We start from the raw sequence: 23593 nt of genomic DNA, 5'->3' as shown, positions 1-23593 counted from the left end.
ACCCCACGTGGGGTCCCGACCCCAAGGTTGAAAAACACTGTATTGAAGGGTTAGACAAGACAAATAAACAAAGACAGAACAAAGAGTATAAGCAAAGAAAGATACATGTGAGATGGGAGAGAAAGAAAGAAAGAGAAAAAAAAACAGACCCCTTTTGCTCAGATGTATATACTATATCAAGAAGAAAGAGAGAAAGAGTGAAGATAAAGGAAAATAAAATAAAAGAAAAGAAAAGAAAAGAAAAGAAAATAAAATAAAAGAAAAGAAAAGAAAAGAAAAGAAAAGAAAAGAAAAGAAAAGAAAAAATATATACCCATACCTTCTGTTTTGATCTTCAGGGCCGTTCGCACCAGCGCAAACAGAGTGGCGTTAAACATGACTGTGCCGTCACTGTTCAGAGGCATGTTCATGGCTACCAGCCTCTGAGAGAGGAGAGTAAACAGAGATGTATTTAACACGACAGCACAGGCCAGATAAACGTCAGAGTGTCTGTGTGACCTTTGATAATGGTATAATAGAAGACGAGTGGAGAGGAGACCTTGCAGGCCACTCTGTGTGGGCACAGTTTGCCAAATCCCAGAGGCGGCTGGATTCGACGAAGAAGAGTCACAACATCCAGATGTTTAATTCTGCCTCTGCATGAGAGAAAAGAACATAATATCAACTTATACATAACTGTACAGGGTCATAAATGTGGAATAATTCCTGATACTGCAGGTAATAAAGCTCATACTTGGCCTCTGGGTCGTACTCTGACCAGATTCTTTTGAACTCATCCAGGTGGTGAGGACCAAGAATGGACCAATCACGTGTCAGATAGTCAAAATTGTCCATGATGACAGCCACAAACAAATTGATGATCTGGGGAAAGAAAAGACAACTTTGGATAAACATCACATCTATTTATAATTATGTATCATTTCAGTGTGCTTCAAACAGCAAGCTATCTAATTTAAAATAATTTAACACAACATGATAATGTAAATATTGTAATATATTGTAAATAAAATAGAAAATAAAATATTGTATTGTTGGACAACATTATGTTGAAATGTCACATGATATTCCACAATTTTCAATGACTTCATACTGTAATTAATCAATTAAACTCAATCTAATAATATTAAGGCATTTTTACAGCATTTAAGTCATGTACTACTTTGTACAATCTTTGCATCTGATTCAAAGGTCACCACAAAATGTGTTCAGCTAGTTTTCAGCTAAGCTAACCCTAAAACAGGTTTAGTTTGACATCACTCTAACATCTATATATTCAAACATGTTGAGTACAATACAGAATGTAATAAAAAGCAGAGTATAATCGATAAAAAAATAAATAAAAGTACAACAAATTTAATCCAAATTGTGTACCAAGAAGGCGCAGAGCATGTAGAAGGTGATGAAGTAAATGATGGCGAATCCACTGCCACACGTCATCTCCTCCCCGGGGTTGTAGTCGGACTCGGGGTCACACAGCTTCCCGGCCACACAGGCCAACATGATCTCCTGCCACGCCTCACCAGTGGCACACCTGAGGAACCATCAGCCACAACACACTCAGATGTATCACTCGACAGAAGAGACCCACTGAGCTAAACACTAACAGCAGATTACATGACCATTCCTCATGCATGGCTCGACGTACATCCACCTACTGTAGAGATCTGGTCTGATAAACTCCTGTCAATTATTCCCTATGACAGATTATTCCATGTAATGAGAGGAACCTTAGAGGATTTTGTTAAAGAGTGGTCCCCCTCCTTAAAATGTATTTTGGTTGTTGAGTGGTGTGCAGCAATGGGTATCTATGGAAGGGCCAACAATCATATGCAAGCATTTGAGTTATTTTTTTTAAGATTCTGAGATACAAACTCAGAATTTCTGAGATAAAGAGTCAGAATTTCTGAGAAAAGTTTTTATCTCAGAAATTCTGACTTTTTTTCTCAGAATCTTAAAAGAAAAATCTCTGTTGTCGGCCCTAATGCTCTTTCGTGGGTATCATAGTAGATTGATCTAAATGTATTCATTATAAATCCCCCCACATTAAATTACATTTTTTTTTTTTATTTATTCATTAATTTGTTCATTGATTTTTTTGTTGAGTTTGTATGATGTTCTCTATGTTTGGTTTTACACTAGAGCGGCAAGCAATTATGTATAGCATGTATAGCTTGCTCATGTATGTGGGTGTTTTGCAGTTCTGAGGAATTTTGTTTTGGCTCTCTGGAATAAAACAGAATAAAAAAGACAGTAAAAAAAAAAAAAAAGACATGACTTCTCAGCCAGATGTGTCTACACACCTAAAGAGAAGGAGCACGGCCTGAAGGAAGGTCTGGAAGTTGTTGTTTCTGTTGATGTGTGTGCCATCCACCATTGCAACTTTTCCAAACACCTGAGGTTAAAAAAAATTTGGTCCAGATGAGAACAACTGCAAAACATGTCAACTTGGATAACACAGTGAAAAAATACTTTGTCACATTTAGTTATCAACCTGCATGCCAATGACAGCGTAGATGAAGAACAGCATGGCTATCAGAAGAGCAACATATGGCAGAGCCTTAAAAAGAGAGAGAGAGTAAAAAAAATAAAGGTTAATACAGAAAGCTTTAGTATTTCCTTCAGTCACTGCTATATTGTTTTTCACCTCACCTGGAAGGATTTGATGAAAGTCCAAAGCAGGGTGCGGATGCCCTCCCCTCTGCTCAGCAGCTTGACCAACCGCATGACTCGAAACAGACGGAAGAAAGTGATGGAGATGCGGGCGCTGTCCTCCGTGTTCTGTGGAGAGACGCTCCAGAGTCAGAGGAGAGCCGAGCGGTCATGTATGCAGTGAACACAGAGAACCTGGCTGTGCTTTATGAGATGATCATGTCTGAACTAAGACCTCAGCACCAGATACATATGGGCTGAAAAAGCAGCACTGCATCTTTATGCCAATCAAAAAGCATTAAAGTGAACCTAGTCTTCTGGTGGCAAGATGATCCTGCACATACTGTATGTAAAGAACTTTACACTTTGGCTCCAAATCAAATAAAAAAAAGAGGATATGTAGCACCACATTATGTAATAACACCGCATTATGTAATAATGTAATAGATTTTCACCTCATTATGTAATAACGCTGCACTTTGTAATAATCTGCTTAATAAAATTCTTTAACGCAATATGTAATAAACTTTGCCACATTTTGTAATAAGTTGTTACATAATGCACCAAATTATTACAAAATTTGTGTGTTGCACTTTTTTATGAAATAAAAATTAATAATTTGGTGCATTATGTAACAATTTATTACAAAATGCGGCAAAGTTTATGACATATTGCGTTCAAGAATTTTATTACAAAATGGGGCAGATTATTACAAAATGCGGCGTTATTACATCATGAGGTAAAAAGTGAATTACATTATTACGTAATGCGGCATTATTACATAATGTGGCGCTACAGGGTAATGACACTAAAGTCTATCTGTCAAGCAGTGCAGCTGCAGCTGATATGTTTCTGTTAGTCTGCATCCAAAGCACCGTCAGGAGCCCTGTCACTGTACAGACCTACAGGGGAGGAAGCAAGGAGGCAAGCATGCTGGAGAAAACCTTGCCATACTTGACAGGACACATCTGCACAAGCATGGCACCCTCAGTCCAGAGTCACTGCATGCAGAGTCACAGTGGGACCAACCCGAACGGGTCGGCCAGGAGGTTGACAGGTCAGAGCTGGGTGACCTGATCCCAGGGGCTCATCCATGGGTCGCTACCCCCACACAAGGATGGGTGGCAGAGACCATGTAGCGGTGTCAACAGTACAAACGTGAGGAGCGGCCTTAAACCGCTCCCACCTAACGGGACACAAGGCGTCACGTTTGAGTGACACACTCTCCTTAGAAATAACTCCAAACGTAGAAAAAAGGAAAATCTTTTTTTTGTTTTGTTTTGTTTTTTAAGAATATACTGTATGCAAATGAGCAACAAAAAAAGAATAAAACAGAAAACTGAAAATCCAGAGAATGGAAACCTTATCATGAGGTAACTTAAGACTCATAAACAATGAAAACAGAACTGAAGTAAGCAATAGATCATAGGATGTGTAGAAGACCAAATACCAAACAAAGAAATGCAGATCTAAACATGGCATGGCCCTGACAGGGGAGGGGGGAGGGGGGGTCAGGGGGGTGCGGAGCATCTTACCCCCATCTCATCCACCTGAGGAGTCTCCGTTGGCTTTAAAATCAAAGACCTGTATTAATGACTTGCACAGGGCCCGTGGATCTCACACACACACACACACACACACACATTGGGCCAAACACGTAAACATTACATTTGAAAAAGTCTTTATCACACAAACGCCAGCACACGTCAGTCAGGACGCAGACAGAACGGACTCACTACTCTTCTCTTTGACGGGACAGAACTGGCTTGTTGTTTAACCATGACGAGGACAGACATTTATTGACACCCTATTGTACATGTATCACTGTTCATGTAATGACAGACATAAAACATTATCGTAACACTTTAAAAGACCGCCACACAACAGGTTTTACAGCTAAACACTCCTATGTGGGACTGAACATGTGCATGTCAGACTGACGGACAACATGGAGTTACTGAAGTACACATAGCAACACGTAAGACTGGCAGACAACTTTATCGCTCGCCCGGTGTAATGGTCTTTACTGATGGGACTGGATGGGTTTTATGGCTGGGATGTCTTTGGATGAGCCTCGGACAATGTTAATGAGAAGTTAACTTCATGGTATGACTGCTATTCTTACAGAGCCTTGGCTTTTTGTTGTCACTCAACATACTGTAGAGGCTTTGGATCACATCTGCAAATGACTTGACTGGAGAAGAATCATACAATTGTGTGCATAATGCATCGTTAAAAAGGCATCCATCGAAAGACTGGAGCACATGTATGACACCCACTGGGTTATAATGAGCTAAACCAACTATTTTGAACGCAGCAGTTTTAAAGGGATAGTTCAACATTTTGGCAAATTGGCCCATTGCCATAATCCCTATAGTTTTACGTAGGACTACGTTCGTTACCTTTAATTGGTGGTGCAAGCTATTTTTAGACCGGCGGAGCAGAGCCGCGAGCTGCTCAGAGCTACGCTACGGAGGCTAATGGGATTTCTTGGTTTCTCTCATCAAACTCATCAAATACACAATCCAACAACTTGTCCACGAAAGCGTTTTGAAGTTGTTGGCTTGTGTATTTGATGAGGGAAACCAAGAAATCCCATCCCATCCCGGCTCTGCTCCACCAATCTAAAAATAGCTTGCACCGACAATTAAAGGTAACGAACCGACTCCTAAAACTATAGGGATTATGGCAATGGGCCAATTTGCCAAAATGTTGAACTATCCCTTTAAGAGTGAAAAATGAAAATACTGGCTGATATAAAAAGAGATATAAAACATGATCGAATCATTTCGTCTGCACAGTCGCTCACACAAATACCACACCCATACAGGTTTTATTTGCAATTCTTAAAAGGAAATTCTATCAGCAGACTTCAGGCACAGAGAGAAAGTCCAGAGGTGCAGAATAGAAACATCAATCATAGTGGTGGTGGTTAGACTGTATAATGTGAAAGAAGAGCTTAACTCAACACTGAAGAGAGAGTAATATCAGAAGGCTCAGCACTGAGGACAAAGATACTCCAGACAGATATGGCTGCACTCAAATTCCTCATCACAATACTTCACAAACCGTCAGTATGAGGTGCAAAGGATGAGCACAAATGATAAAATGTAGAATCAGCTTGAGGAGGTTCTTTAGGTAATCCTGGCCACAGCGTTGATGGAGCATGCGTTCAGCATTGCCATGTCGCTGGGGGGGAAGCACTGCACGCACACGCAAGACATTTTTGGATGATGAGGAGCCACTAGGTGGAATCATAGCAATGCAGCAATTCATGCATGTCAGTAGTGCCCTGCAACAAAAACCGCCATAGCAGGGCGCTCTCACAGTCCGGTGCAGAAAGAGGAGAATGAACGACAGAGAAGGGGAGGAGAAAGACCACAGATAGAGGCCGATACTGCGGCAGAAAATCAAACCGGGGGAGACTAAGTCATACTGAACTGGAAAGAGAGAGGACAGGCAGAGAGGCGTGAAGAAGGAGAGAGGAGAGTTATTGTAGTGTTCATGCACCTGACTGGAGTCTACACACCTGCGCTACACAGAGCTCCATTCTAAGCTTTAAGAGCTCACTACAGGAAGACAGAACAAAACACAGAGACAATCACTCACAGAGACACAAACACAAGATCATCAAAGAACCTCAAACTCCAAACTCCAAACCACCACTAGTGTTAATGTGCAAAAGTCTACTGGACTACTTGAAGGCTTTTAGGATCTGCTGAAGATTTTTTCTTTTTTTTTTTGGTCACAGAGTCTTTCCTGAAAACTGTAAGATGCTTAGGCTTTTACTTGAGCTTTAGTTTTAATACTGTGGCTTTGATTTTTATCCAGGACACTACATGACTTGATCTGTTTTCCTCAGTTTAGATGCACTAGACCAGCTGTATGGAAAGCACAGGGGCCTGCACAACCTTAAGGAAAGTTGATGATCATGTTTTTAAAAAAAGAATCTCAGTTTTATCTGGATTTCACAGAGAAGTTGAGCTTTGCATATAATTATCTTTCCTTAATGTTGTGTAGGCTGGACATGTCCGAGCTCTGAGCTCCAGGGCCATTCTGTCTGGAGGTACAGTACAGTAAGGATCAAGGGGGGGGTATGGCAAGAGAGGGAGGTCAAACTTCACAAGGCTCTATGGAAACAACTGACCGGAGGGGAATGGAGTGGGTGGCCGAGCGCCATCTGTGAGAGGCGGGACATGGAGAGGGTGTTAAGGGGGATAAGGTGAATGGTTGATGCTTTCCCAGCATGCATTTGGAGAGCGCACAGTGGCCAGACGACTCATGTCTGGAATGGGTCACAGCAAGGAAGCGGCAAAACCCGTGTAGATCAGCTATTATGTATGACTGCGTGGAACAACATAACATCTGATCTAGGCAGTTTGCTGCAGGACACAACAACAACCGCATGCAGGGCAAACCACGAACAAATGTAAATGATATGTAGATGGAAGGTGTCTCACACGACTAACTATGAAAGCCCTTGTGAAATCAGCATCATGTCCCCGACATTCACACAAAGCATAATACACACACACATATAGCACACCTAACACACTAGTACAGCCCATACACATGTAAAACACACATGCATAACAATGAATAACCTAAAAACACCACCACCGTATGTTTTAAACAAAGTTAGTGCTTGTTTACTTTACACACTCATGCAGCCACAGTCCGGGACACAAAAAGAGAAACACTGAAAACATGATATACTGAAAACATAACTCCAGCAAAACAGCACTGCAGCTCAGACAGGAGAGCACTCAGGAGCGGGGGGTGGGGGGTTGGGGGGGGGGGGAGGGGTGGGCCAAGCTGTGAGCGTTTTGGTACACTGCGCCTATAACACGCACCATCATCACTAACTGTTCCCTAGAAAGTTGAAAATTTGGCCTCTCAGCGTTTCCTACTGTTTGTTTGTATCTGACACTTTCCCAGTTTTGTTCCAGGTGATCTCAAAGCTCAACACAACAAAGTGCATTTTTCATTCTCAGGTGTTTTTTTTTAGTGCAGAGCCAAGCTATAAAGGTAGTAATGTTTTTGTAGTTAGTAAAAGTAGAGAAGTAGTCATCCATTATTTTATTGAGCCTTGACATGAATTTTCAGAGCAACTTAAATTAAACACTAAAATGAGTTTTGAATCATAATGCAATCTATATGTTACTTTTTTTCAAATTGAAAAAATATCTACTCTTGCCCAATAGTGCCCATAAAACATTAGATGACTAATTTTTTTTAATCCATCGCACTGTAAAGGGGTCCCGAAGATAAAGTTGTTATAAACAACAGGTTACACACAAACAACATTTTCGTTCGTTGCCATACTTGCCTCTACAAGTTTCTATGGAAACAAAATGAACAAAGGTAAGAATTAGAAATCCACGTCATAAATCATTCTGCTCTGAACCAAATGCTGTCCTCAGAAGTGTGCAAAACTCCCGACACGCATTTGCACTGCCATGTCTAAAGGGTTAACAATCAGCAAGGTGACCGGACATTTTGTCACGATTCCTGTAACAAAAAGTTCTCAACACACTGACAGGAAAACATTTAGCCAAAGTAAAGTCCCAGCAAGACAGATCTTTATATTATTGCACAATTAACAATTGGGCATAAAAGAAAGTCAAACTGAAGCTTTACAGTAAAGGCCAGTGGCACTTCAACACCTACAAATGCCTATCCACAATGCTAACTTTGCATGCTCTTAAATTAGCAGAATGCATTAAGCTACAACAGTTACGATATTTGTAATAAACTAAATATATATATATGTATTGATGTGTTTCTTGTTTTTCCTTTTTAATTTCCCATCTGTGCTTATGAACTATAACATAGTTTCACCTCTTACCTCTTAAAGAAGCTATAGTATTAGAAGAAGCTTGGCGGAACATGCTAGGTTTTGCTATTGCTATATAGCAAATGTGAGCATTTACTCACCAGTCTGGGTTAAGCATCAAACCTTTTCCTAACCAAGAGCTGCTGCTAAAGATGGAAAGCTTGTTGTTCTGTTTCTTTTTCTATTACTTCTGTATTTCTTCTTAAGGTTGTGTAACTTTTATCTTATTTTTTAACCTATTATCATGACTCAACATAGTGAAGCAACCAGTTGCACCGATTCTATGCCGACCATATCAATTTGATGTCACTGTCCTTCTTTTTAAACATTTGTTTGCCTTTGTAGGTGTGTTGCATACTGTGTTTTTTGTTTATGGTTGCAGCTATGTTGCATGTGCCAAAGACAAATTTCCCTTCTGGGACAATAAAGGTTATTTGATTTGATAACCAGCTAGGTCCGGCACAACTATATAGACCTGAGCAAGTAGTGCTCACAAAGTGTATTTTGGCCACCTTTTTTGATACACACAATGATAGCTAAGGCTGTCGCCTACCCAAGACTGATAATAAAGCTAACGCTGGCTATGTGGCAACTCACACATAGCTCCTTTAAAGCTTCTTCCAAAAAAAAAAAAAAGATTAAAGGTATAGTTCAGCTTTTTTTAAAGTGGGGTTGTATGAGCTACAAATGCCATTTACAGATGTTACTGGTTCAAATTTGCGGACTTCACGCGTGGTCCACGCGAGACGGCACAAGACTCATGCATTTTTTTTCTTTGGCGAGACAAGAGGTTTTAATGAAAAGCCTCAATGTGCCAAAACAACCGCCAGGTGGCATCTGTGAGAACGGAGGACGACAGGCGGATGACTCAGTGATCTGTGCAGTAATCCACAGCTTAAACTCTAGGCTATTAAACTAGAACTAACTACTGTATACACTGCCTAAATCACAGAAACTATTGTAATATGATAAAGCCTGTCTTGCTTTATGACTTGATGATTATGTATCACATATCGCCGCGATTAGGAGTGGCGCTGTTCATGATACAGAATACAAGAGGATGAAAGGAGAACTAGCTGCAGACAGTAAATAATATAGTAGCCTAGTTTTTCAATGACAAAATGTAACGACGGCAGCTACAGTAGACTATAGCCCACGTCTCACTCTCTTTTTTCGGTCATCTGTCTCGTCATCTCCAAAATGTGTTTTTAAAATGAGCCAACTACAGTACTGTGCAGTAGTGCCGCAGATTTCTCACTCCGCACCTTGTTTGAGAGTGCAGCTGGATGATTTCTTGTGAATGAACGGGTCTGTGTCACTTTGGGGCTGGGCGATAAAACATAGGATAAATAACTTTCCCTCGATAGAAGACGCGGCCGATACAAAGTGACACCGTCAGCCATGCAGCCGGCCTGGACTTTTTATTTTTAATTATGAAGGATCATCTGCGCAAGGCAAAGATGATAGCATCAACAAAACACGGCGTAACACACGCGGCTGTATGGGACAGGCTTTTATTTAATTCAGAACAAACCGCTTAGCAAAAATGGAAAATATAGTCTATAATAATTAATTGATCTGTTGTTTGGCCACTGTTTGAAAATAACCCGAATTATGAGCAAATAATCTGATCCAGAACAGCAGTCATAATCAGACTTCTTCTAAATAAACCTAAACATTAAATAACTGGGTCAGGTCGGACCATGGGGTTATTTTTTCTCTTCTTCTTCACAGGAGAAAAAGAGGTGCGCTGCGCTCACGGACGCGTTGATGTTTTGTGATTTATCTGCTGCCTTGACTCTGCCCTTTATACATGTGCGTTCAGATTAACAATAAGACAAGCCATGGTTGAGTTTATTGAGTTTTAGCTGCTCAATCTCATTGTTTCAAAGAAAAGGGATTGATTTTTATAACGAAATGAAACGAAAACAATATTATATTGATACATTGTTGTAAAAAAAATCCAAAAGAAACGAAAATGAACTAAAGAAAATAACTTTCACACACACACATTAAAACAGTGCGATTGGTTGAAAGCTGATAATTAGCCATGTGCTTATAAGCTGATTGGCCGAAACCAAGAACAAAGCCGCGTGAATGGCCAATCGCCATGTGTTAACATTTCCATATTCCGCACATTCTGTGACAAACTGTAAACTGTTTTCTTGTCTGTAACAACATCTATTGCACGTCTGTCCGTCCTGGGTGAGGGATCCCTCCTCTGTTGCTCACCCTGAGGTTTCTCCTGTTTTTCCCTGTTAAAAGGGTTTCCATGGAGTTTTTCCTCAGTCGATGTGAGGGTCTAAGGACAGAGGATGTTGCTACGATGCCATGTAAAGCCCTTTGAGACAAACTGTTTGTAAAAACGGGCTATACAAATAAAATTGCCTTGCCTTGCCTTGCCTTAACGGCCGACATGTAAATCAGCTGTTTCGATGGGCGTTATATGAATAGAGATGTTAATGTGGTACTTTGCACATAGGCTACTTTCTGTAACTGGAAGAAAAACAGCCAGCTGGAAGAATGTGTTGCCTAAATCTTTTACTGTGTGGGAGATCTCCACCAACGTAGCCGGGGAGAAAGTGATCAAAAGTTGTATTGTGTGTTTAATGCAATAATAATATGACCTAACAACAGATGAATTCGTACATAAACAAGTCCTAAATTATGAAATGTCATAGTTTTGAAGTTTAGAGGCAAAACAGGTTTTATTGTCAGTAGTCGCTGGAGGGACGATTGATACAGCTGTTTCAAATGTCCCTCACGCCACCGTGCGTAGTGATTGTGGTCACACTGCGCGATCAATATCTGTATATAAATCACCAAATTAATAGCCTAACTGTTTTGCAATGAACAACAACCGATTTGAATGAACAACATGTATTTTTAATAAACACCACATATTTTTAATGTTCGTGTTTATGACGTGAATCAACAGATATTCAGCAAAGTGAGGGGAAAATGCCGAGGGAAAAATGACAATATGTTCAACTGTGTATCCATAAACATGACTTAGGGCAGGGAAATAAGTAAATTAAATGAAAATGCAGTTGTCCAACAACTCGTACAAAAGAAGAAAGGCGAGTTTAATCGAAATGCGGATCTTGACAATTGCGCACGGGACAAAAATATTTATTTGACCTATTTATATTGTGAGAAATTATGTGACATTTTGGCAATAACAAGTACACTAGTATGTTGTCCGATATGCTGCATAAAAACGAGAGTAATGTCAGTAGTTTCTGTTTAAAACATGCTGTTTCAACCGTCCCTCCTCTGTGTCTCAAACGACCCGCATAGGTGGGGCGTTTGAGACAAATGTCAACTTACGTTCAAAGTTATAAAACAGCGCGATCATCCAACATATGTGTTAAATTACACTTGTAACTAAGAAAATACACATGTGAGTTGTTGATCACATGATAAAAATGTTTGTGTACATAACGTCATCTTTGAAAAAGACGTTTAAATGAAAAGTGTATCAATCGACCCGGCTCTCCCCTAGACTATATTTTCCATTTTTGCTAAGCGGTTTGTTCTGAATTAAATAAAAGCCTGTCCCATACAGCCGCGTGTGTTACGCCGTGTTTTGTTGATGCTATCATCTTTGCCTTGCGCAGATGATCCTTCATAATTAAAAATAAAAAGTCCAGGCCGGCTGCATGGCTGACGGTGTCACCACTCTCATTATCACTGGCTGTTTGTGTTGTCTGTCAAAAAATGGATGAATTAAACCTATAGACTTTGTATCGGCCGCGTCTTCTATCGAGGGAAAGTTATTTATCCTATGTTTTATCGCCCAGCCCCAAAGTGACACAGACCCGTTCATTCACAAGAAATCATCCAGCTGCACTCTCAAACAAGGTGCGGAGTGAGAAATCTGCGGCACTACTGCACAGTACTGTAGTTGGCTCATTTTAAAAACACATTTTGGAGATGACGAGACAGATGACCGAAAAAAGAGAGTGAGACTTGGGCTATAGTCTACTGTAGCTGCCGTCGTTACATTTTGTCATTGAAAAACGAGGCTACTATATTATTTACTGTCTGCAGCTAGTTCTCCTTTCATCCTCTTGTATTCTGTATCATGAACAGCGCCACTCCTAATCGCGGCTATCAGGCTGTCAGCATTGTCCCCAAAACGTCTGAGCAGTATTTAGTACGGTGCTGCCACCTAGAGGAAAACAGTTGTGGTGAAAAGTCACGCGATCACGTGATCCTGCAGTGCAGGAAAAACCCCGCAATTTTGAACCAGTAACATCTGTAAGTAGGACACTAGATGCAGTAGAGAGGTCTCTGCTCTCCCCCACTGAGAAACACCGGTGCATTGCGCTGCATCGAGACACAGCAACGTGCTGTATCACTCCGCCTCTTCACACCGCTGATCCAAACAGCGTGTGATGCAGCGTGTCGTGCGTGTTTCTTAGTGGGAGAGAGCAGCAGAGACCTTTCTACTGCATCTTATGTACTAAATGGGCATTTGTAGCTCATACAACCCCACTTGAAAAAAGCTGAACTATCCCTTTAAGTAAAATTTAATACAATTTCAATAAAAGAAAGTACTACTTGGTCTGCTCACAACTCACAGACACCACTAAATCAAGGTTGGAACCTCTGTACTAAAGAACAAAATGTTATTATCACTGTATAATACTGTTGCCACGTGGCTTTCCTGTAAGACTTCAGTTCAACTTGGAAGACAGAAAAGAGTTATACTTACATTAACTTCAGTGATAGCAATATCGACGACGCTACCAACAACAATTAAGGCATCAAATGTGTTCCAAGCATCAGCGAAATAGTGCTGTTGATGCACAACACAACACACAAGGGTAAAGGTGGTAATGGAAGAGAGAGACGGTGAAGAGAAAGACGGAGAAATAGATGGAGGGGTACAGGAGGGAGAGCGGCGGAGGTTTTAATGGAATGGCCAGGGCATGACAAGAAGGGAGACAAAAGAAGATACAGTGTTAAGAGAGATCAGATAAAAAGTATAGAAACAGGAGCCCTGCTGTTGAAACCTAGGCCGAAGAAAGAGAGGTTTAGCGAGCAGCAAGGCTAGTTGTAGCTGAGCTTACTTACATCAATCTCACTGAGAACAATGTCTACTATGCTGCCAATCACAACCAGGGCGTCGAACACATTCCAGGCATCCCCAAAATAGCCCTGAATGAGGTGGAGCGAGTGGTGGACGAGGTGGGTGTAAGGTCAGGAAAAACACAAAGCCCTTACTCTGACACTGAAATTTAAATCCGCTTATGCTGGTGATTTAAAACACACCCATTTAAAAGGGGTCAAATTGATGGAAATACTAAGGTTACATGCAAAATCAATGCTGCAAAAGTCCACACTGCACCCCACACTCTGTCTCTTACTAGCATCCTGTCCTTCTTCGCAACAAAGAGCTGTCGTTCAGGGCAGCGCAGTCGAGGTGAGAAGGGAAAAAAAAATCACTGGACCTTGAGTTTTCATGTGTTCACATATATGCTACTCAAAATTTAATATTAAATGAATGTTTTTGACATTTGGGGGAATATGCCCTTTTTGATCCTGGTGATGATGCTCACACATGTCTGTTAAATACAAAGACACTACAGGAAACCAGTTGGCCTATCTTGGATTGAATAAGGGAAACAGCTAACCTGGAAGAGCAGACAGTAAATAAGAATCTGTCTCAAAATGTCAAACTGTCACATCAATAAATAAAACTACTGTAAGAACTTGTTTCACGGTCTCATTGTGTTGGTGTACATCTGTGAGCTGGAAGCAGTAGGTGAGTGTAGCTGAGACTCACCCTGGGTTTGAAAGCGATGAGTTTGAGAACCATTTCCACAGTGAACACAGTGGTGAAGACCATATTGAGAATGTCCATCACGTAGTTAAATGTTGCTGATTGGCCATAGTGCTGCAGGAGGGAGATAAAGATGAGCGGTGAGAGGAAAATAAATGAAAAGGATGGAAGCTTTTATTTTCCGTCACAGGATGGGAATTATTTAAAAATGAGATATAGCTCTCAAAAACATGGATATTAAAGATTCTTTGAACATATTTTTTTTTTTACAATTATAGCATTCTTCAGGATCCTTCTGAAAATACAGTCAAAGTGTCTTTTTTAACACTGCCACTGGGGGGAACTAAAGTTAAACACTTTTACCAGAAGTAGCACAAAATGCAGATGTGATCATGGCAATAAGAAACTAGTTCATCAAAACTAATGAAAATACTTCATTTGGGTTTATAATTTATAGTTGATTCACATCATTATATATTATTACATCATTTCCACTTCAGCATATAATCAGTGTACGATAATGTATAAATGTCTCAGTCTATTGAAAAGAAACTGAGTTCAGAGAAATGTCTGGTATCAGGGATGTAAGCTGACGTCTTACCTGCACAGCGAGGCAGAGTGTGTTGAGCATGATGAGCACAAACATGATGTACTCAAACCCGGTGGAGTTGACCACATACCAGAACTTGTACTGGTACGGGTTCTTAGGTATGTACCTCCTCAGAGGACGAGCCTTGAGAGCGTACTCCACACACTGACGCTGCACAGAAATATAGAAAACAGGTTTTAATGTGGAGGGAAGGACAAACTCAAAAATCATTCCACAACCTCTTTTTTAACAAATTACTACAGAGTCATTAGATCCTCTGTAACTTATTAGGAATCAGTGAACATTTTTCAACTACTAAACAAATCTCAGTGTTCAACATATCATGTCAGTACATATTAAAGGGATAGTTCAACATTTTGGCAAATTTGCCTATTGCCATAATCCCTATAGTCATAGGAGTAGGTTAATTACCCTTAATTGTCGGTGCAAGCTGTTTTTAGATTGGCGGGGCAGAGACGCTATGAAATAATAATGCAACCTTACGAGACAGAGTTGTTTTTTGAGGCAAATGCATAGCCAGAACTTCATTCCAGGCAAAGAAAAATGAAAGTACCGTGAGCCTCCGTTGCGTTAGCTGAGCAGTTCGCGTCTCTGCCCCACTGATCTAAAAACAGCTTGCACCGACAAGGTAACAAACCTACTGCTACAGTATGCCTAAGACTACGGCAATTGGCGAATTTGCCATAATGTTGAACTATCCCTTTAAGTTTTTGACCTAACACACACAAAGAGACACACACTCTGCTAAACACTGCTACACGCACACACATCTTGTAGGCTCTGACCTGATTCTTGTCCAGTTCACAGTTTTTGTACTCTTTCTCTCCTTGTTCCTGAAATGTGACGATCACAAAACCCACGAAGATGTTCATCATGAAGAAAGCGATGATGATGATGTAGATGATGAAGAAGATGGAAATCTCCACACGGTAGTTGTAAATGGGGCCGAGGTTCTCCCTGTTGGAGTCGATGGCCTTGTATAGCAACCTGAAAGGATAAGAAGACAAGGAGGGAGCGTGTGACGCATCCACACGGCATCTCTAAGCACAGGTACTTACTGTATGATAAATATGAGATGCAGAAATGTAACTTTTTACAAGGAGTTGATAATCTGAGTTCTTGTTTCAAAGCTAAAACACAAGGCAGACAAAGGGTTGACTCTTACGAAGGCCAGCCTTCAAACGTGGACACAGTGAACAGAGCCATCATAGCCATGAGGACGTTGTCAAAGTTGAAGTCACTGTTGTGCCACACTCTTCTGTGAATGGTCGGCTGGTTCACATCTCCATCCTTATACAGGATGTAGGTGCCCCTATGAGACAGTGCAGGGTAGATGGAGGTTAATTCAGGCTGGGGCTGAAAGCATAAGATATTTGCTGCACAGGAACAAAACAAGTGAAACTAACTTGCACTCCTCTGAGTTGGACTTGGCTTCATCGGTGCAGCGATAGAACTTTCCCTGTAGTGGAAAATAGATTTTCACTACACTAAACTATTAACTCAATATCTATTGTGTTATTTGCTGAAGAGAGACTTCATTCAACCTGAAGTCTTAGGTCTGACCTTAAATAACTGCACCCCTATACAGGCGAACATGAACTGAAGCAGAGTGGTGACGATCATGATGTTCCCGATGGTTCTGATGGCCACAAACACACACTGCACCACGTGCTGCAAGGGAGAAAGAGATAGAAATCTTTATAGAATGCTGTGTGTATGTGTGTGTGTAGGATTGTCGACAGCAGCGGATTTGTGAGGAGGCTGCACCTTCAGGCCTTTGGCTCTGTTGATGGCCCTCAGGGGCCGAAGAACACGCAGAACCCTAAGGATCTTCACCACAGAGATGGCTGAAGACCTGAACAACGAAAACACACATTTACAACGCCTTAAAAACATATAATCACAGAGCAGCAGTCAGGAGAACAAAGCTGTGGAGCTGTTAGATGAAATCTCCCTTTTTACCTCTGCACATCTTTACATCTGTTGATTCAGACATCAGAGCAAAAACTAAGCACTGCTGTTTCCTTGTGTGTGAAAATTCCATCTCAAATGCTCCATCAAATGCTTTTTAATCTAAAAAAAAACAAACAGCATTGCTCTGTGTGGATGTTCAGTTCCTACTGGAGTTTTGTTCTTGTGACTCCTGGAACCATTTGGTTGAGAAGAGCTTAAAGTCTCATGGTTTGGGACCTTTTCCCTTAAAGGGATAGTTCAACATTTTGGCAAATTGGTCTATTGCCATAATCCCTATAGTTTTAGGAGTAGGTTTGTTACCTTTAATTGTCTTTGCAAGCTATTTTTAGAATGGCGGAGCCTCGAGCTGCTCAGAGCTATGCTACGGAGGCTAATGGGATTTCTTGGTTTCCCTCATCAAATTCATCAAATATACAATCCAACAACTCCAAAATGCTCTGGTGGACAAGTTGTGACCTGCACATTCACCACGCAATGAGATAATAACAGAACGTTATGAGACAGAGTTGTTTTCACGGTAAATTCATGCAAAACCGCCGATGCACGTTCCCGTTGGGGGCAGTTTTTCGGCAAAGCAGTCTCTGCAAATTGCCTTGAAAACAACTCCATCTCATAACGTTCTGTTATTATCTCATAGTGTGGTGAATGTGCAGGTCACAACTTGTCCACAAGAGCATTTTGGAGTTGTTGGATTGTGTATTTAATGAGTTTGATGAGGGAAACCTAGAAATCCCATTAGCCTCCGTAGCGTAGCTCTGAGCAGCTCGAGGCTCTGCTCCACCGTTCTAAAAATAGCTTGCACCGACAATTAAAGGTAACGAACCTACTGCTATGACTATAGGGATTATGGCAATGGGCCAATTTGCCAAAATGTTGAACTATCCCTTTAAAAACAAAAACTCAGTTTTAACCATTATCCCTGTACACCAAACAGCTAGAGAGGATGGCTGGCTCTGTCTTAAATTATGACTCCCACCCTCTTAATGCTGAGTTTCAGCTGCTCCCATCAGGATGGAGGCTCATAGTACCAGCCTGTACTGCTGTTACAAAAACAGCTTTGTCCCAGCAGCCATTAGTGTAATTAACAAGTGGAAGAAACTCTGGAAATTTTGCATTACATATTACATTATTTATCTAATACACCATTTATTGTCTTGTTCTTACTCCTTTTCGTTTTATTACTGGTTTTTGTTATTCAACATGTCCTTGTCTTGTGCTGTTTCTAAGTGTTTGTGTAAAAGGAGGCTGACTCACTGTGAACCAAATTTACCTAGAGAAGTAGGGCAAAGTGACCTCAAACCTTGAACCTTAAAGTGTCTGTCTGCTGTTTGTGCAACAGTCAGGAGGCTGATGTGTTTGTGTGTGTGTTTTACTCACTGAATGCCAAAGGAAACAAGGGAAACCCCCACCACCAGCAGGTCAAGCAGGTTGAAGTAATTCCTGCAGAAGGCTCCTTTATGGAGAAAAGCTCCGTATGTCGTCATCTGTGGAGAGGAGGGATGAAGTTAGGGCAGCAAATGAGAAGGAAAAAAAATTACATTTAATCCAACAAGCACTGGCCAAACACACACACACAAGACACAAACACAGAGACGTGTACATGTTAAATAGTAACAACACACTCTCAGCTCTCACTACCTTGCAGACAAGTGCACACACTCGCACACACACACATCTCCACACTCTTGTAGATCACTCTGGTTCGGGGTGGCGAGCTCAGAGCAGTGAAACAGGAGGCTAAATCTACCATCGCCACCCCCACGGCCCTTAGTTACATGAATGTAGTAGTAAGTCATTCATTTCACAATCTACTATTCAATGAGGCAATAAAACATGCATTTTGTTGCCACGACGTCAGGGATATTTACCACCTTCAAGAGCTCTAGTTATAGAGATTGGAAAGTGGAAATGGCCTTACTGTCACATTCATGCGGACCGTCAGCTTAAAGCACATTCCATTATGTTCTTTAATAGTTCAGAATAAGGGGGAAGCAGCTCCCAATTCAAACTTCAGAGTTCAGCAAGCAGAGAAGAAAAAACCAGCCAAAATAACTCTTCTTCAAATAATAAAAGTCAAGGAATTCATAATCTTCCGAGTGCATGTAAATGTGGAGCGCCGCAGAGTGACGGAGAGAGGAAAGCGCTAACTGAGAGCGCTGAAGCATATAGAGTCAAACCAGCAGTGGTCTTGGCAGGTTTTTTTTTTTTGGTTTTTTTTTTGCCCGAGCAGCTGCAGACGTACAGTAGCTCCACGTTTCTATGCACTCGGTTTTCGTGGGAAAGCAGACTGAACCATGCTCGGCGGGAACATGGTTGGTTTTGCCCCCTCTTTTATGGATTAATCTGAAGAGCAGTCAGTACGAGAGGCATGGCACTAGCTTTGACTGGAGTTGACTTTACGCCTTTGAATGCCGACCACCCTCCCTTCCCCTTCCCCTCCTCCTCCTGCCCTCCGAGGATGACCCCTAAACTCAACTTCAGCCAATGCCTTCAAAATGTCTGAGCAGCCCATTGAATTGTATTGCATTGCACCAGGCGTTGCATCATGTTTTTTTCTGTTTTTTTTTTAACATATCTGCATCATGAAAATCATTTCAGCAATGAAAATCATTGCAATGACTGCCCAAATGACATGACACCCATGTGAGTATAATGTAATGTTGATGTGATGTTTCCTTCCCCCAACTGGAGTTCTTTGATTAGTGTAATTTGAACAAATCTTATGTTTGTGTTTGTGTGTGCAAAGTAGTAGTAACTTCAATGTTACTTTTTTTTTTGTCTTTTTAAAAGAGGTGCTATGAAGAATAAAGTAAATAAGAGAAAGGAAACAAACAAGCCAGGTTGTACTGAGTGGCAGGTGACACACAAGGAGAGAATGCAGCAAGGCTCTCGTTGTCATTTAAGGGGTTACCTTCAATACGATCTCAAATGTAAACATACTAGTGAAGACATAATCTGCATAGCCTAGGACCTGGAAGGCAACGAGACGTTTGGAATGTTATTGGGGGTGTGGTTAGTCACAGCACGGACAGGGGACACAGGGCATTTACCTTCAAAACGATCTCAACAGTAAAGATAGCCGTGAAAGCATAGTCAAAGTAACCAAGTATCTGCAAAAAGCAACGTAGATGTTTAACAAAGACAGTTCATTGTGCAGCTTCAAACATTATATGAAAACAAAATGAATGGAAAAAAAAAACATCTGCAGCATTTTCTGGAAAAGGTTGGTTAGAGTCAACACCACATAGTAAATCTTAATTATTTACATAGAGTTAATTCACTGCTTTGTCATTTCTTATGGAGTATACTGCAGGTCATAAGTGAATGTAATCATAGCGATCTTAATGCATTTAAAGGGGAACTATGCAAGTCTGGTTGATTAGGGGTGAATGATAATTATCGGCCCGATATCAGGAAATCATGACGTCATTCCGATAAGTGAAAAGTTATTCATTTGTATGGAACCAGCCAAGCCAAGATCCTTTAAATTTAATTTTTTTGTTACTTTGGAATGCACTTTATCAGTTTGTTTACATAGAAATGTTTGAATCTAACTTGTGTCAGCGCATCAATTATCTCATATATATATTATATTCACTTTGTATTTATTTTAAATCTTGATGCAAAATATTTGCATCAGTTCTAGAGGCCTTTATATTTATATCAATAGTAATGCCCCATATTTAAGGGTTGTTAATTTGAGGTATCAAATAGTTTAGTTTGATATCTTTTAGCAAATGTCTGAAAGTCTGGCTAATAGAATATCTTCACTTAAAGTTTTGTTTATAGTATTGATATCATGATATATCTCAGTTCCACTGTTGCTTACTAGTCTTTCTTATCTCCAGGTACAGTATGTTATCGGTATCAGCCTTTGGAAGCAGAAAGTTATCAGTTATCACGGTATCCATTTAAAAAAAAATATATATATCATGCATCCCTAGTTTTGATCCCTTTTCTTCCTCTACGGAGCTCCCCCTACAGTCATGTAGTCACATTTTCACTGTGCACTCCCATCTAACCCTCCTCCCTCTTCCTCCTGGCCATGTGCATTTGTTTTCAACAAAGCCGGCGAGAATGCAATCTGTGGAGTGATGTCTGCCTCGGTGGGTAACATTAACAAGAGATTACAGGTTACGGTGTGTGTTTGTGTCGTAGTGCCGTAAAGCAGTGGATGTTTGTAGTGAGACCAGATCTGGGGACACCGGGTCGGAGGCTCTGATCTTGCAAGGTTGGTTTTTAAGTCAAGAGGCGCTAGGTGGAAGGCAGAGAGCCTCCATTCTCCCCATAACAAGTCATTTAACCAGCACAATTACTCTGAAGCTGTTTAATTAAGGACAAAATCTTGCATAGTTCCCCTTTAAAATGATTACAATGCATGAAAAGTGAAACAGAATAAACATCACCTCAGGGTTTATTTAAACGACTGCACTGGTGTTTTTGTCTGTTTTAGCTCATTAAATATTAAATATACAAAGCATGTTATGAACATTACTGCCATCCAAAGTGTACAAAAGTAAAGTCATATTCATTGTCACAAATTCATTATCTTAGTTTTTTAAGTGTTGGATTTAATGCAGGCTCAATTTGAAGTAGAAAAGCTCCCCTTTCTCTGCGTTTAAAGACACACTGACATGTCAGATGTGTGAGTCATAAGCACTGCAGTTCCTAAGCGGTGCTGTTAGAAAAACATTTCTAGGAGACAAAAGAATACTGAGCATTTGGTAGTTTCTTGGATTTAAAGGGCTGAACACTTAAATAATGAACGTAGGAAGAGACGAGCTAGAACAGGGTGAGCAGACGTCACCTTTAAATATGGACAGACCGCACTTTAAGCTATTTGTCCTGGAGCTATGACAGGAAAACACTTTGTCCTGACAATTAAACTGAAATGTATGCTTTGAAAAGTAATCATTATGGGATGTTTTATCAAGGACAGTACAGATGATGTAGATGCAGTGCAGAAACATTTTCTCTCTCTCTCACTCAATCATCTGTTTTTTTTAGTTTTTTTTTAACTCTGTTTCTTTTGCCATCTCTGTTGTGTCAACTAGGATCACAGCAGTGGACAAAAAGTGCAGCTCTTGAAGGAAAATGACGTTATGGTGGAGGTCAAACTCACAAATGTGAATGCAAAACATAAATGTCTCTTCTTATACCACTGATGTTATTTTCCTGACTTCATCCTATTGAAGGTTTGTCAGTGTGGTGTTTTGCTACAGTAACTGTTACATTTATTCTGTAAATCCTTCTACAGTCCTTCTCCTTCAGCAATAGATCTAACATCGTTCCCTTTGTCTTGCATATCAGGTCTGTCTGTTAAAGGGATAGTTCAACATTTTGGCGAATTGGCCCATTGTCATAATCCCTTGTTTTAGGAGTAGGTTTGTTACCTTTAATTGTCGGTGCAAGCTATTTTTTGAATGGCCGAGTGCAGCCACGAGCTGCTCAGAGCTACGCTACGGAGGCTCATGGAATTTCTTGGTTTCCCTCATCATTGTGTAAATGATAACGGAATAAAACGAGACAGAGTTGTTTTCGAGGTAAATACAGAGACTGCTTGCTGAAAAACTGTCCCTGAAGGCAACACGCATCAGCGGTTTTGCAACAATTTACCTATAAAACGGTAAATCTCTTAATGTTCCGTTATTATTTCATAGCGTGGTGAATGTGCAGGACATAACTTGTCCACAAGAGTGTTGTGGAGTTGTTGGATTGTGTATTTGATGAGTTTGATGAGGGAAACCAAGAAATCCCATTAGCCTCCATAGTGTAGCTCTGAGCAGCTCCCCGCTTGGCTCGGCTGTTCTAAAAACAGCTTGCACAGACAAATAAAGGCAACGAACCTACTGCTATGACTATAGCGATTATGACAATAGGCCAGTTTGCTAAAATGTTGAACTATCCCTTTAAAACACAGAAATGATGGGAAGAATTCAAAGCTTTAAACTTACATTACTGCTCAGTAGTAATGTAAAGGATGTAAGTTCAAAAATAGAAGCTAAAACATGCAAAACTGCAAGTATGGTCATTTTAAATCTATGACAGGAGATGCTTAACTCTCATATTAGCAAACAAAAGATTCATCATCTTTGCTACACAGTCTCTTACAGGCTTTGATACATTTCTGTGGAGGTTTGTACACTTACAATATTGCGAGCGGAGAAGTTGCGGATCGGATCCTCAGCAGCCAGAGAGACGGAGCTGAGCATGATGAAGACCAGGATGAGGTTGGTGAATATGTGATGATTTATGAGTTTGTGGCAAAACACGCGAAACCTGGAGGACAAAGGAGACAAAGCACAGCGTTTGAACTCGGCGCGATACGAAGACGCCGCCCCGTTTGAACACCTGTGCGACGTCGGCGTCTTACGGGTTGGTGCTGCTGAAGATGAAGAAGGCACTTCCCTCTGGGATAGGAGTGATCTTCTCCTTCTTTACCAGCTCAGAGATGACCGGCCGAGGCCCCGACGGCACCTCGGGGTCCTCCTCCTCCGCTGCCGTGTCGTCATTTTCCTCCTCCTCCTCCTTAACAGCCGAGCACAAAGAGTAAGGTCAGTGTGATTAACATCTCAAACTGGAGAGAGAAGCTGCTTGACGTTTCAGTGCTGAGAGGAGACTGACGGTACCTTCTCGTCTTTCTCGTCGTCCTTTTTGTCACTGTAATAAGCAGATATCATTTATGAATGTTAGACATCTGGGCATTTAAAGCTAATGTAATATATTGTATTTG

At 40.8% G+C, this 23593-nt stretch overlaps 1 protein-coding gene across 1 annotated transcript in view; it reads right to left on the bottom strand.

The window, feature by feature from the left end:
• Positions 1–23593, bottom strand: part of cacna1da (calcium channel, voltage-dependent, L type, alpha 1D subunit, a) — a gene marked incomplete at its 3' end in the record, with an annotated part of 86838 nt that overhangs the window by 14279 nt on the left and 48966 nt on the right. Inside the window, exons 18-39 of the mRNA XM_083972243.1 lie at positions 23490–23520; positions 23234–23388; positions 23010–23139; positions 19911–19970; positions 19772–19831; positions 18238–18344; positions 16654–16741; positions 16450–16557; positions 16293–16345; positions 16052–16198; positions 15672–15873; positions 14878–15036; positions 14280–14390; positions 13206–13289; positions 4185–4217; positions 2650–2778; positions 2492–2557; positions 2301–2392; positions 1372–1531; positions 734–861; positions 539–635; positions 320–422 (exon numbers count right to left, since the gene is read on the bottom strand). Of these exons, the coding sequence (XP_083828369.1) occupies positions 320–422; positions 539–635; positions 734–861; positions 1372–1531; positions 2301–2392; positions 2492–2557; positions 2650–2778; positions 4185–4217; positions 13206–13289; positions 14280–14390; positions 14878–15036; positions 15672–15873; positions 16052–16198; positions 16293–16345; positions 16450–16557; positions 16654–16741; positions 18238–18344; positions 19772–19831; positions 19911–19970; positions 23010–23139; positions 23234–23388; positions 23490–23520 (2303 nt within the window). The remainder of the gene's footprint in view (positions 1–319; positions 423–538; positions 636–733; positions 862–1371; positions 1532–2300; positions 2393–2491; positions 2558–2649; positions 2779–4184; positions 4218–13205; positions 13290–14279; positions 14391–14877; positions 15037–15671; positions 15874–16051; positions 16199–16292; positions 16346–16449; positions 16558–16653; positions 16742–18237; positions 18345–19771; positions 19832–19910; positions 19971–23009; positions 23140–23233; positions 23389–23489; positions 23521–23593) is intronic.

The sequence above is a fragment of the Trachurus trachurus genome, assembly GCF_905171665.1.
Source record: "Trachurus trachurus genome assembly, chromosome: 5".
Classification (NCBI taxonomy): domain Eukaryota; kingdom Metazoa; phylum Chordata; class Actinopteri; order Carangiformes; family Carangidae; genus Trachurus; species Trachurus trachurus.
Note: the sequence above shows the minus strand (reverse complement) of the source record. Positions and strands in the feature narration are given on the sequence as shown.